The sequence below is a fragment of the Chironomus tepperi genome, unplaced genomic scaffold, assembly GCF_022539635.2.
Source record: "Chironomus tepperi strain 1889 unplaced genomic scaffold, CSIRO-AGI_Ctep_v1 contig_176, whole genome shotgun sequence".
Taxonomy (NCBI): Eukaryota; Metazoa; Arthropoda; class Insecta; order Diptera; family Chironomidae; genus Chironomus; species Chironomus tepperi.
Genome location: NW_027226298.1, coordinates 25,003 through 40,340, shown reverse-complemented (window position 1 = coordinate 40,340; position 15,338 = coordinate 25,003). Strand labels below are relative to the sequence as shown.

General features: G+C 33.6%; 1 protein-coding gene across 1 annotated transcript in view; it reads right to left on the bottom strand.

Moving 5' to 3' along the window:
• The window catches only part of LOC139089230 (zinc finger protein 37 homolog), a 41,668-nt gene extending 27,976 nt beyond the window's left edge, over positions 1-13,692 (bottom strand). Inside the window, exons 1-2 of the mRNA XM_070638702.1 lie at positions 13,676-13,692; positions 4,360-5,327 (exon numbers count right to left, since the gene is read on the bottom strand). Coding sequence (XP_070494803.1) covers positions 4,360-4,564 — 205 coding nt within the window. The 5' untranslated portion in view covers positions 4,565-5,327; positions 13,676-13,692. The remainder of the gene's footprint in view (positions 1-4,359; positions 5,328-13,675) is intronic.
• Positions 13,693-15,338: the final 1,646 nt, after the last annotated feature.

The window sequence follows — 15,338 nt, the reverse complement described above, 5'->3', positions numbered from 1 at the left end:
TTAAATTTATTATATTATATGCAATGCTTGCTTAAAATGAATTATTTTTTTGAAGTACTGAGGTGAGAATTTATTGTCTTTGTTAGTCTCTTATAGGTGGCACTCGAGTGATTCTAGTGATTGTAGCTAGTTAGTGTCTTTAGGGAGCGGAAAGCTCTGCTTGGTAGCAATTTGAATGCCTCATATGGAATGTATAAAGCCAGCTTCAAGCGTCATCTGAGGGAGGCCATGGATCACAGTTGATCTGTACGGACAGCGAAGTAAGTAAGTAAATACTCGGAGTACATGGTTCACCAAGATATCGATTAAAAATCAAGATCAGACTGCTTGATTCATCCCAAAATTCAAATTTAGATCAACTTATACTGCAGACTGCATACCCAAATAGCACATGGCGTAGAAATGCCTGAAAATCCGCCCTCAGGCCAACATGACTGTGACCTCAGACGATATTTAATGAAATCCAGCTTCTTGACATAGTTAAGTTGGACTCAAGCTGGATTTTCAGTCATTTCTATATCGTGTGCCTTCCGTGACATACAAGAATCCAATTAAAATATTAGTTCCTAATCGATACATAATCTGTCACACTATAAGCATGATGTACTCATCAGTCATATTTGATACTGAACAATGCGCTATCCCAAGCTAAAGTTATAGTAAATCCTCTCAATTATTTTCAAAAATTCATCACAAAATCGACTATAGAACCCTCGAAAAATCCACAATTTTTCACGAAAAACTCTTCAAAAAAAGTCAAACTCAACAACAGACAGAAGAGAAATTCCTTTGATGTTACACTAAGCACATACTTCCTCCGTATCAAGAAGAGGAACATACTACAAAAATCAATATCACTCGTCGTCTGTTGACGAACATAACAAACATGAATTTTTTTAAGGCAAGTGAAATGCAAAGCCGCAAATCAGATTGTTATTGTATGACAGATATATATAAAAAAATCAATATTTTTTGAACTCATTCCTTTGCCTCCTTCATTTGTGTGGTAACGAAAAAGTTCGTGGAAATATTACCGCGAGAGGAAGGATAATTTTTGTATTGAATACATCAGTAAACATAACAAGCAACATATTCTTTGAGAGTTGATATATATTTTTGTGACAATATCGGTGTTGTTGCTGCCTTTCAAGCTGTTGGAAATTGCTATGCAGATTCTCTTTTTTTTGCGGATGGGTGGGAATTGTTGTCGTGAGATTTGTGTTTTGTATAGGATAGAAGCCTATTTTTGGACATTTAGGTTGAGATTTTGCTTTAATGCTAAATATTTGAAACTTTTAACGTATTTTTAAAATTCAAATTTTTAACGGTTTCTAAAAATTTGAATTTCAATTCCACATTCATTTTAAAGTATTGCAACCTAAATTCTCCAAAACCAACAGTCATGAATTGATAAAGCACAAACAAAATACAGCAGCAGCAGCAACAGTCTGTCGCTCGACATATCAAAACATTGAAAGGTAAACAAGATTCGAGGCTTACAAATACTCTCGCATTGTCTCGTACAACAAAAAAGTATTGCGAAATTCTTTCTTGAACAGGCAAATGATGATGATGATGACGATGACGACTATTCTGTTGAATAAACACTTGTTAGATACAAATACTTGAATCCTATAAAACAAAAGGAAATGAATGTAGATAGTGAAATAATGACGATATTTGTATATATACTGCAGTGTAATTTTATATCATAGAAATAATAGTTTTTCAGGAATTTCATTATTTCACTATTACATCCTGTAACTGCATAGGTTGATTCTCTTTTTTTGTTGCGAAAATAATTGTTATGTTGCTTTACTTTGTGGATGTTTTGTAATAACTTCCGTTAATGTATGGTAAATGTAAAGTGTTGCCAATTGTTGTAGGCAAATTGCTACATGCTTGTAGTGTCTGTTTATGGGAAAATGGAGATTTAATTTAGACTTTTTTTGTGATGAGATATTTTTGATGATTTTTTGATGTGTTGGAAGTTTAGCAAAATTTTATTTGAATTATTTTAATAGAAAATGACATTGGTAAAGAGACGATGTATCATTTTAGCGGTCGTGGGTTCGAAACTCATTGAATACAGAATTTTGAATTTTTCATTTTTCGATATTTTTTTTTAAATTTTTTAACTAAAACTTGATTATTTTTTATTGGAACTCAAGTCCTTTATAAACACCCTAGCACCATGCATCCCCACCTCCTTACAACAAACATTAAAGTCAATTTAAAATCATATCCATGTTTATACCTCTCTTCTTTCCTTTTTCATTTCTTTTACAACCAACCCAAAAACAAAATATATATCTCTGAATTGGGAAATTGCATGCTGCAAACTGTTGAAGCACTTGTGGCAGAGATTTATGATTGTCAAAATTAAAAAAAAATAGAGAAGGAAAAAAAATTTTTTTTTTACAACAATCTGTACAGTAAAATAACTGCATAGCAATTTATAATGATGAAAAAAGCATTTTGCAACTAACAGGCAGGAACGGCAACAACAGTTGCAGAGGACAAAAACAGAAAAATATTTTTTTTTTCATATTTCTAATTCCCTTCTTGGATTGTGCTTCATGTTTTGTGCATATACAGTTTATTGAGGGAAATTTTGTGAAGGAAGATGGTGGAGGGTTGGCAGTTTGGGTGGCTGAGTCATGAGTCCATGGACTTATTGCTCAACGGTCAAAACTAATTTGAATTTTTAACGTTTATGAAAAATTTGAATTTTTAACGGTCATGCAAAATTTGAATTTTCAACGGTCAAAAATAGTTTGAATTATCAACGAAAATGAAAATTTTGAATTCTCAACGGTTAAATAATTTAAATTTCGTACCAAATTCAAATTCTCAAAAGCCAGTAACAGTTAAAGCCACTAGAAATCAACAAATGCTTCTCATACTACCCCATACATCCCCGGATTATCCTACTAATTCAGTTTTATTTATGTATGTGTATGTTTACCATGATATGAAATGTTAGAAAATCACATCAGCTGTGACGAATGTTGTTTCATCTGTGCATTGTAGGAGAACAAAGCAGCGCGAGAGACATTATGTGCAAAACGAGAAAGCGATCACTAACAGGTTGCGGATGGATGAATGAAAAAAAAAGAAAAATATGAAAACTCATTTTTCCTTGCTCTCTTAATGCTGCTCTTGTTTCACGTCTCTATGTGTATATGAATGAATGAATGTAGGTTGTATATGGATATACATATATACAGTGGCAAAAAATCATAAATCTTAGGTATGGAAGGCAGAATAGGGAGATTCGATATGGAGTATATACACCATTAAGAGCATCAGGAGTAGTCGCATTAATAGAGGTGAAAGGTGATAGTTGAAAAATTATATATATGGAGTCATACTGCTGAACATTTAAGGTACATTGAATATTTTTTTTTCCTTAGAAAATATGCCAGTCATTGCGCTTTCCTATACAACAGTTGCCTGCTTCTTCATATTTTTTCTACATCACATCTATCCAGTGACAATGATGGCACTGCCGCATCTAAACTTATGCAAATTTATTCCTATAACCCTTATGCTTATGCTTCTTATTTTAATACATAATTCTATTAAGTTTTTGCACTCGTGTTGGTAAGTTTGTGGATGCATTTCATAAGCATGGATACAGTAAATTCAGCTTTAATGATTATAAATGAACTTGTGATTGCAAAATCATTAATTATATTTATTATTTTTACATTCTGAGTTTGTAGATTGGGAAAGATTACGTGGATGATCAGGAAACGTACAGAAGCAGGCTGTTGACAATAGGAATTTCAATAGGGAAAAGATAGCCAGCGATAGAGCAAGGTAAAGGTGCCACCGGAGAGAGGCTGTGGATTACAAAGGATCTATGCAATCGGCGAAGGAAAAAAGAAGTATTTATGACAGACTATCGCCATTTCAGGTATACGAATTTTCGAATTTCGAATTTTTGAATTTCGAATTTCGAATTTCGAATTTCGAATTTCGAATTTCAAATTTTCAGACTTTTAGTCCAAAGCTAAGTCGGTCACTTAGTGTATAAGTCTTAACTGAATTCTTTGTTAACCGAGATAAGGTCCCAATAGCTAAAATTGACTCTTCTCTTATAACTTAATCTCAAAATGACTAAGATTGTGTACGAGACTTTCCTGCAAGGTACATGGCACAAAAAGACAAATATGGCTACATGGCAGGCATGAATATAGTATGCAGACGGGTTTCAGCGAGTCAGACCTAACTCTAGAGTCACACCGACATGCCTATACCATGTACCATTCAGGTTTAAATCAAACTCTAATCAACCTTGAGCTCTCCATCTAGGACATTAATTAATACTTATTAAAGCTGCTTTATACTCACCACTTTGATTCTGGAGCGTATTATTATTATTATTACAAATTGAAGATTCTGTCGATTTGATTGGAGTATCGTATCGTTTCAAGGCAACATTCGCATTTGATTTGAAAGTTTTTTGTTGCCAATATGCACCGTTATTGCCATCACTATCCTTCACTGTCGATTTGAATTGATTGACATGTTTTTTCAATATATGGCAACGAGGCATAGCGTTTTACGCTCGTCAGTGTTCTATATCCTTGTCTATATTTTATTATACACCACTCAAATACGCAATAGAACTAGGAGCATTCGCGGATCAAAGGCGATAATGACTATTCCTTAAAATAATAGTAATAAAATCACTTGCATGTACAGGAAAAAGGCCAAATGTCTCCTCAAATATAATTATGATATAATTACACAGTAATAATTTACTTCCACTGCCATTAGCTGTATGTGTGTTGCTGACAATTGAAAAAATATTGGCAATTAAAAGTTAATCATTTTCACACTCGAAATGTGTCACATAAAATCATTTGTTTGCTCTTCAAATATTATTTATGGAAATATGAAAAAAAAGTTTCAATTCTCGTGTGGGAAGTGGATAATGTTATGTACTTAGTAAGGGTTGAAATAGAGTCGGTTCCTACTTTTTACTTTATATTGATAAAATAACACTTGTTGTTATTTATAAATAATAAATATTTGCTTACTGATATTTTTATCAATGTCCACTTTCAATCCCTTCTGACTGTTTATTTATATACTTTTTTTTTTTTTTGGAAAGGAATTAACTTTCGTTCCTTTAAAAATCAATATTTAATATTATTTTTTTAAATATTTTTGTTTTTTTTTTCTCCTTTTTTTTTACATGCACACAGGTTTGAATTTTCACAGGATGGGAAATATATTGCTTTCGTTGTCCATTAATGGGTTCTGCTTATTTTTGTTGAAAAAAAAAAAATTACATGAAATTTCGTTTTTAGAAACTGAAAATAAACGAGAGAAATGGAAAGGGGTTAAAATTATTATTTTTTTTTTGAGTAATATGTAATTAGTCATTATGCTTAATTAAAAGATTTATTAATGAGTACTTGGGATAGGGAGGAGAATAATAGGAAGTGGAGGTTGACTTATTGGGGTTTTGAATTTCATAGATGATAATTTTGTATGGAAATGTCTTTAAAATTTGAACAATTCTGCTGAGTATCACACTTTAGAGATAAGTTTCAATCGAGGAGCACAACCAGTGAATGTTCTGACCTTCTTGGATTTGCTTTATACGCCCCTGAACCCAACAATAGTTAACTATATAGTAGAAGTTATAGTTAAATTCTTGGATCTACTTGACAAGTGGTTTGGATTCCACTATTAGCTGTAGATATAAAGAGTGTCGTACACAAAGTAGATCATTAATTGTAGCGCCTTCACCTCATAAGACTTGGCCATTTCCAAAAAATTATGTAGTCTCTACATAGCACCTTGTCTCCAATAACGTCTGGTGACAAAAATACGCGTGCAGCTGAGTTGACGCATGTTTAATCCAATTTAGACTTTACAATCGAACAACAAGAGGCGGCAAATCTTTTTATTGCTGTCAAAATTGGTCGAAAACAGCAATTCAAGGTGCTGACAGAGCACATCTTCCTAATTTTGAAGTTTTGCAATCAACACAGCGTCGTAGCAATTTCCAAAATTACCGACCATTTCCGAAATCAACTTGTTTAAAGAAACCAACAAAAGGTGGAAACAGGAATGGATTAACAACTCAAATGATAGTATTCTAGCAATGCTGCTCCACCCAGGACATTGCTTTGATACTAGTCTGCTTACTACTTTTAATTTTTATTTGGATTTTCCAGGAAAGTAATTGAAATTTTTGGAACTTGTGTTAAAAATTCAATAATTTAATAAGTTTGACATAACATGTTTGGAAGCTTCAATTACTCTAGGTAATACTTAGCAAATACATTAAATTATTCTTTTCCAACTTCAGCTCCAACACTAGACTCAAAAACAATAATCAAACTTTCACCAAGATTTACAACAGTTTATTAATACTTCCCTTCTATACTCACTAATTCACCTTCTACAAGTCATAGATTTTCCCCAGATTTATGACGCTAATGATATCCTTAATAGAAAAATTTCATATGCACCCCACAAAAAAAATATAGTTTGTTTCCTGAAAACAGGTCACGAAAATTAGCTTTTCCCGTCTTTGATTACCTTTATCAACGAAAATATATCATTGACAATAAATCGACAGTAAATGTCTGAAAATTTTCACATACGTAACGAATGTGGCAATTAGATTTAGTTTTGGGAAAAGTTAGTTTAGCTGTTTTGTGTGACTTGATTTGAGTCTCTATATGGGGGGCGTGGTTGGTAGTTTTTTGAGGAAGTGGTTCTAGTTTCTAGAGGGGATAGGGGTGAAGGGGGTTGGCTTTTTGAAGTTTTTGAACAACATCACATGAATTGTTTAAGGAGCCAGACTAAGAATTGATCTTGTCTTTGGCGGATGACACCTTTAATGGCAGTCGATCGGCCTGTCGCTGTGCCACCTGGGATCGCCAGTGACCAGCTGAAGTTGGCTGTCCATGGTAAAAGACACCCGATTGCCAACTCTGATCGGTACCCTGATTTTAAATAATCATATTTGGCTTCAAAAAAAGCAGCAACCCAGCATTCCCGCCATAAAAAAAGCCTCCAAAACACTCCATACTCCCTAACCTCAATATCAAGAACCATCAATTACAAATGTTTTTCCAATTCATTAAATCGATTTCAATATCATAAAATTAAAGTGGCAATTTGGAAAGCCATGAAGAGGTGGATTTAAGGGCTTAATGGTTTTGATGGCTTATAATTAGTGGCAAAAAAAAGCATCAAAAGTTAAACAAATAAAGCAACAGAATATCTCCGGATGTATTTGTATAATTAACATTTGGTTTCACTAAACTAATTATAAAGTTGTGGCTGTTGAATTATAAATGGAGAGAAAAGCTTCCTTTTACGTTATCATCACATGAAAGGTGTTGCTTGTGATTATAAATTTACATTATCATGAGTCGTATGTGCTTCATCTTCTTCATACACATTTTTAAAGGCTTTTAATAAATTAAAATGAAAAAAAGTTGATAAATCCCACATCTAGGCACAACTTACTGTGTATCACCCTCAAAATCCACTTTACATTCAGATATAATTTATTGAAAATTCATGTATTGTCTTGATCTTGATAGATCATGAAAGGTTATCCTCATCTGATTTATTTATTTACGGTAAATTGCCTCGCACAATGTTATAGTCGATTAACATGAAAATGAGGATTAGGCAAGTGACATGTATTTGATGACAATATATATAAATACACTCATAGACACATCGAGAGTGAATGAATGGAATGGATGGGAAAAAGAATGGCTTGTAAAATGTGTGTTGGATTTTCAGTTTGTCCTCCCTCTTGTTGTAAATCCATATCCATCTTTTTCATACAAACAAACAAAAATTTTCCTTTAAAATGTGTACACAAATATGTGTGGGCAGGTTGAATGGATTGAAAGAAGATTATGATGGAGTTTTATGGATGTGCTCGACTTATAGGAGATGTGGGAACTGAACATTCTTTCAACTGTTCTGGCTTAAACTTGGATTGGTATATTAATGACTTTTTCCAAAAATTGGCTTAAAATGAGATGAAGCTTGATAGTGCAGTGTTCCAGTGCTTTGGATGCTAGACCTGAGTTCAAAACTCACTATGCCAAATTTTCACTTTTTGAGTTCTTAAAATGAGATATTAAGCCTCTAATATTAAACTTCAGCTAGAAAAGTCATTAATGGATTAAATTGCATCCAATTGGAAGATTTAAGGAACTGTAAAAGAGTCGGGACTTCCACACCCATCCTTCACATAATAGGGCCGCTCCACAAGTCGACAATAAGGGTTTTGGGTCAGTTCTCGATTCCATTGTGATAAGCATTCCAAAAAACAAACAGCTTGCCTCAATTCCCTCAGTCAAGTCCGTCCACCCATATCCCTTCCATTGTATTATTTACTTCTATCCAACTTACATAACATAAAATTCCCTTCCAAATAAACAACCACAAAAAATTCAAATATTTACTTCAAATCTGTCACTCCAGGACATACTGTGCATATACACACTATATTGTGTACATTATGTAAATCTAAAAATAGCCTATCCATTGAATATGTTTTTTTGGGTGCTTCATAGCGGTTTACATAAGGGGAGGACAAAAAAAAATCCCATCCATCTATCTTAATATCGATCCATTGAGTCGTATTATTATGACATTCGACATTCAACACAATTTTTCGCTTTAATTGAACATCGAATAAATATCATGTTAAATAGAAAGCAAAAGAAAGAAAAAGTTGGGCATAAAAGAAGCTTTATCGATATCGTAAAAGGAACGAGGAGAGAGAAAAAAAAGAAAGAGAATTGTGAATGGGTAAAGTGTATATACACAGGTAGGTTACAGGTGGATATGAATGTTTACATTTTCATTCACATCAACATTGATATCATAAGATGTGTGTTAAGGAAGCCGAAAAGCTAAAGTGTAAGAAAAAGAAAGGGAAAGGCAAATAGAACGTAGAATAATGTCGAGAGCACTTATATTATGATATATATTATTTACGCATGGAAGGACTTGAAGACTATTCATTTAGAAAAAAATAGAGAACAAGAGGAGAATGGCACAAGTTGAGTCGGATTTAGAAGCGCAGTTTTCATAGTTTTAGGCCCTTCAAGTTTCTGGACACCTGATGTCATGTTCCTAGTTTCCCATAGTTTCATGCCCCTCCAATTTAAATGAAGCTGTTTAATCTCTGAATTGGGTAGTGTCATACCCCTCGAACTCAAATACAGCTGCACAATCTATGAATTTCGTAGCTTCATGCCCCTTCAATTTAAATGAAGCTGTTTAATTTCTGAATTTCGTAGTTACATGCCCCTTGAATTCAAATGCAGCAGTTTAATATCTAATTGTTATAGTTTAATGCCCCTCAAATTCAATTGCAGCTGTATAATCACTAAATGCCATAGTGCCATGCCCCTCGAAATCAAATTCGTAATGCCAACGTCCCTAAATAGCCAAACAGACACCAAATACTCAAACAATACCAATTTCCAGCTTTTCATGCTCCAGTAAAACGTGCAAAAAGAGAAAGAAAGTAGAAAACACCATAAAGAGCTGTGACTATATGCAATGCAATCTTTGATATGATATGCTTAATGTTATACATACAATGATATTGAAAGTCTCAAAAGTTACACAAATGTCACACAAGAAAAAAGTCTCCATGCTTATTTCCCTTTCATAACATTTTCCTTTGTAATCTAGGCGAAAATGCTGAAAGGTGGATTGAGTTGCTTAAAGTACTAGTCATGCCTAGTGGGAATTTCCTTTTCATTTTCTTTCATGACATACCCTTGTCTCTCGTTTTATGTGAATCTTATACAATACACATTTCATTCAATTTTTTTGTTCTATGCCTTCTTTTTCATTTTTGACCTAGAAACGCTTTACGTGTTCATAAATAAAAAGAAGGCAAAAGTCTCAGTAGGCTTGAACAAAGTACAAAGCAGAACAAGGTTGCAAGGCTGATGAAAAAATCACGCCTGATTTGAGCGTTTTACACTTCACAGCCCTTCCATCATCATCGCACTTCATATGTGTGGGTTGCGCTTAAGGGATGGCTTTTTGTCCACACGAGTGCTCTGAAATTATTACAGTCCCGTCGGAGCTTACAATCAACGACTTTAATTCCGAGAAAGAATTTTTCGTGTACAGATAATCAAGTTCTGTACATGAACGATTGATTCTGAACTGGGAAATGCTTTTCCATGGAATTTTGTGGTGCTGCTGGAAGGATAATCAAGCTGAATTTTTTTTCGTGTGGTTTGGTGAATATGGAAGTGGATTAGAGGCGAAATTGGAGTAAATTTTTGTAATCTACTCATGAATAGAGGATGCAAATGAATAAAATTGAATTAAGTTTGGGTATGAGTGGAATTGGATGCTAATTTGTGGATGCTGTATGCATTTAATTGCTACTGAATATATTTTGTTACAGTCCACAACTTTAAAAATTGATAAAAGTTCAAATATCCATCAAAATAACATTTTTCATGTCTCTTACATCCACTGTACTTAATCATCATAATCAACATCCAGTAAGCTCTACAATAATAAATTTATCTCCCATCCACAAGATATTTTGTTAATAATGATGATTTGTGGCAATAAAGGAAGCTCTATATCTCGAGTACACACTCGTCAATGAATGCATCTATGCTGCTGCATATCATACAATATGTAAGAAGATGTTTCATTAAATCAGCTTCCACAGAAGTAATAGAAGTATTTATGTGAGAGCCGGAACGAGTGCATAAAATAATGTTGAGTTATTCACTTTCCACTGCTGCTTTTACCTTCTCTCATTCTCTTAGTAAAGTACCAAAAACTCTCATTCCACTTCTTATGCTTTTACGTTTTATATAAAAAGCACAAGTTTGTATTTTTTGGTATAGTTATTAATGATGGCACATACAAAAATATACAGCAGCAACAGTAATATTTGTTATGGTAAGCAACAAGTAGCTGTAACATCAAATGTGTTTATGCTATTCTCGTACTGTAGTGATGATGATGATGAGGATAAAAAGGAAGAACGAAAAAAAAAAAATTGGAGGTAGGAAAATCCACTCGGTGTAAATCTAAAACCCCCCACAATCCGCATTTTTCGCATCATCCACTCACACCTTACCTCTCGATACCTTTTTACTGTGTGTATACACACATTTGCACATAAATTTCCTCTGTTCCATGCCTTCTCATTCACGGCTAAAACACCATCATCATCATCATACCCATCAAGGTCCGGATGAGAATGTGGATATAAAAATGGAATAAAGGAAGGAACGGTACAGTGAGAAAGGAGTAGAAAGTATGAAAATAATGATGATGGTGAAAAGCCACAGGTATTTTTCTTCCTCTTCTCTCAATGTACATAATAATATCAACATTTTTTTCCTCTATGTAGCGTAATGAATGGCGTTGCGGTATGAATAAACATAATAATAATTGAAGGAACTGGGAAAAATGAAAATTGTGAAAATTCATCAAATGTGCAAATCATGATGTAGAAATATTTTTTTGTTGTACTAAATTGTGCATTTGTTAATGTGTATATTATAAAATTGACTTTTCTCCGTAATGGATGGTAGGATAATGAGCATCAGAGTTGGTGGATGAAGCAACTGGTGGAATGGATTTTTAATAAAGAATTGATGCTTTTGCAACTTTAGGTTGTTATTTTAATTCTTTTAAAGTCTAACTTTTGAGCCTTCTTTTGAGTTAACTGGTTCTGTTCCAATGTACAGACTGTCCAGTTGTCAGAATTGAATCGGAAGCTCAAGTGCCTTGAAGGCTTAGTTTGCGGATTGCGAATGTTTGTAATGAACTTGAGCTTAAGGGTTCAAATCCCACCACCAACACTTAGTGCTCTAATAAGCGGAATATATTATGAGCTGAGTAATTGGAGTCGCAAGCTGATTTGTGTAGTGACAGTTCCTAAGGCAATCTAGGAGCTTCATCATAGCTTCGTTGCTCAATTTTAAAATTTTGGATCTAATGACTATCAATTTTGTGAATTTGGGTAAGTCATTATTTGTAGAAAATACCAATGTCACCTAGTTTTCCTTTTCCAACCTATCCATCTTCCTTAATACTTTAGTATCCCACTACTTCCAAACACAACAAACCTTATTTCCTCACAAGTTCAACAGTATCTAGCTCAACAGTATCGATGCCTGTTGCTGATATTATTAAAAAGACGTAAGCAAATCAATATCGAGCATACCTGTTGGTATTTTGTTTAGTATCATTTTTCTAGTAATAGAAAAAATGCCAATGATTTTTTAAGCGGCTTACAGCATAAGTATTTTTTGCATTTAATAGGAAATTGACGTAGTTTGGTCATTGAAATGGACAGAATAAAGGAAAAACAGTTTAAAAATTATATGAGGAGGTTAGTGCTTCAGTGATGTATCATGTGAGGTGAGGAATAGAGAGAGTTGTGAGGTTTAAGGAACAGACAAGTAGAAACTATCAGGATATTTTAAGGACTCATTGCAATGGATCCGTTATGCTTAATAGTTGCACAACTTAAGTTATTTGAGAAAGTAAGGGTTCGAGTCTCAATTCCTGTAATCTGAATCAGGACATTGAGCCAGATTTAGGATACTAGTCAAGTGTAAGAGACTTGTTGACAACATACAAGCCTTATGACATGAATACTCAATTCCAGGATATACAAAATACTATAAATAGGAACTCATATTATTCCAAGCCTGTTGCCCATTTATGACAGAATGTATATTCTGCCATAATGTCTTTCCTATTTACTTTCAGTAACAAGTTGTAAATGTCGATCATCACCTGTTGCTGGTGTGTCACTAGTTGCTATTACTAGTGCAATTATTACAAAACATTACCAGTAATGACAAACGTTGCCAACTATTACAATATACTGCAGACTCGGAGATGAGTCCTTGCCATCATCAATGCCAGCAACATTTTTAACCTTAATTATACCTCTGAGCGAGATCTCATATTCCCACAACCCTGATAACATAAAAAGGATGACTTTATGTCCCCAGCTCGTATCATAATGAGATTCAGTTTGGGGACAAAAGATGGAAAACTTTTTTCCACCGTGTTTTTTGTGATGAAAATGCTGACAGTTATTACGAATGGCACTTAAATGACTTCACTTACTACTTATGATTCTCATTCGTACATTGCCGTATGTGTAATTGCTTTATATAACTCACAATTATAAGCGGATTTTTTTGTTACACTTTTATGGAATTTTCCATCTGACCTTTTTTTATGTTGTTGCCTTAATGCACACACATACACACACACACATATTGGAACTAAATAATTTATTTATATTAATAATTTCATTATTTTAAATAAACGGGGATGAATTTCCTACAACCACACAACACCGATATGATGCAAGTTATGTTGCTATCGCCGCATTGTGTATCACATGATTGTATGTGTGCACAGGCACGTAATTCGCACTAATACAAATGAACAATGAAATTTTACTTCCTTCTTTTGGAAAATTGACAATCTGAATGAGGAAAATTCTCATATTTTTAAATAATAAACACCGATGATGACGATGCAAGAGGAGGAAGAAGTGGAAATTTTGGAAAATTAATATTTTGGATGCGGGGAGGAATGGGAAGTTTTGTGAATGAAAAATTATATAAATAAGAAGACTTATACGTACACACACATAAAAACTTGCTGTCTTGAACTTAAAAATTCACTTTTTTATTTTTGCTGGATTTTATAGACGGTGAAATAATATGGTCTAACAAGGTTCCTGGTTAGTGAAACGAATTACACAAAATTTTTAGTCATTTCCACCAAAATCACTGCTTAATAATTTAACATAAAAAAAAAGTTTTTTTTTTTACTTCACCACGGTAACACAGATAAACTTTTTCGATATTTTTATTTGAAAAACTATATATTCACATGTATTATTGTAAGGTAGAATAGTTCTTATCAAAAAATGAAGTGTTTATTGAGTAAAAAACGGAAGCACAAAGCACAGAATTTTTAATTGGAATTTTTTTTAGTTGAGAGTAGAAAAATATCATGTCAACTATGTTGTGAAAATGGAAACAGTGGTTGTGTATTCAGCGTTGCGTCAGGATATTGCCTGCTTCCAATTCCTTATGTCATATGCTGAAATAAATTTTTTTTTCGTTACGTCTGCGCAACTCACGAATGGAATGGATGTTTACTTGGAAACTTGTTTCTTGTGCCAAGCATGTCGTTGTGATTTCCTATATAAAGGAACACATGTATAGAAAGGAAAAAAAAGGAGCAAGGGGTGAGTTTTATGTGCGCAAACTCAGGAAATTACCGCCGATATTGGGAATAGAAAAAATGCTTGTGGATTTCTTTTTTCCTTTGGAACTTCACCACTTGATGGATTTTGCTGTTGTTTTTTTTTTTGTTGCTGCATTTTTTGAATTTTTCTTCTGCTGGAAATGTGATGAGGATAATTTTTAACGGACAAATTGTTTAGATGCTGAATTTTGTTGCATTTTTTGATGAATCTTGATGAAAATTCGGCAAAATTTGGTAAAATTTGAAACTTAATTCCAGTTTTTGAAGGTTTTGATAGTAAATTCTATAAATTACCTCAACTCATGAGCTAATCTTCCTGAAATGAGCTTGTAAAATTCCAATTACTTGACCGAAAGGACAATAACGTTAGAACTAGTCATCAATTGGGGATTAACTTGCCATAAACTAGAGTTGCCTCCATTATTAGATGAAGATTGATGGAGTGGCATCAAAGAACTGATTTGAACGACTCAATCTTCTGAGTGGACAAATTGACATAATTTCTAGTCATCAACTAAATGCCAAGCAAATGCAGTCTACAAATGAAGTGTCTTTCAGTAATTCAGGCCAGCAAAAGAGGCACCATACAGCTTCAAGCGAGTACTGATGGAGGCCATGGATCACACTTGCTCTGTAAAGCCAGCGAAGTAAGTAAGTAAGTAGGTTTAGTTAGTAATTTAACATTCTCGACTCGTGTGTAGTTGATATGACGTTTCTACCTGGTCGTGTTGACGACAAGACGTGTAGAAGACCTGATTGCAACGCGACGGCTATTATCGGTCCAACACGGTTCGAGGAAGCAATTGCTAATCTTAAGATCAAATTTAAACTTTATTGAACCATTTGACCTTCTATAGATCAAACACAGCCAATTAAAATACCAACATTCAATTTGCTCTTTGAACTAAGATCTCATTCATAAATATCCAATACTCACCTCACACAATCATCATTTCCTTTTCGTAATGCAAATTAAATTTAATCAATCTTAAGTAGTTTTAATTTTAACAATAAACATTTCACATTTACTC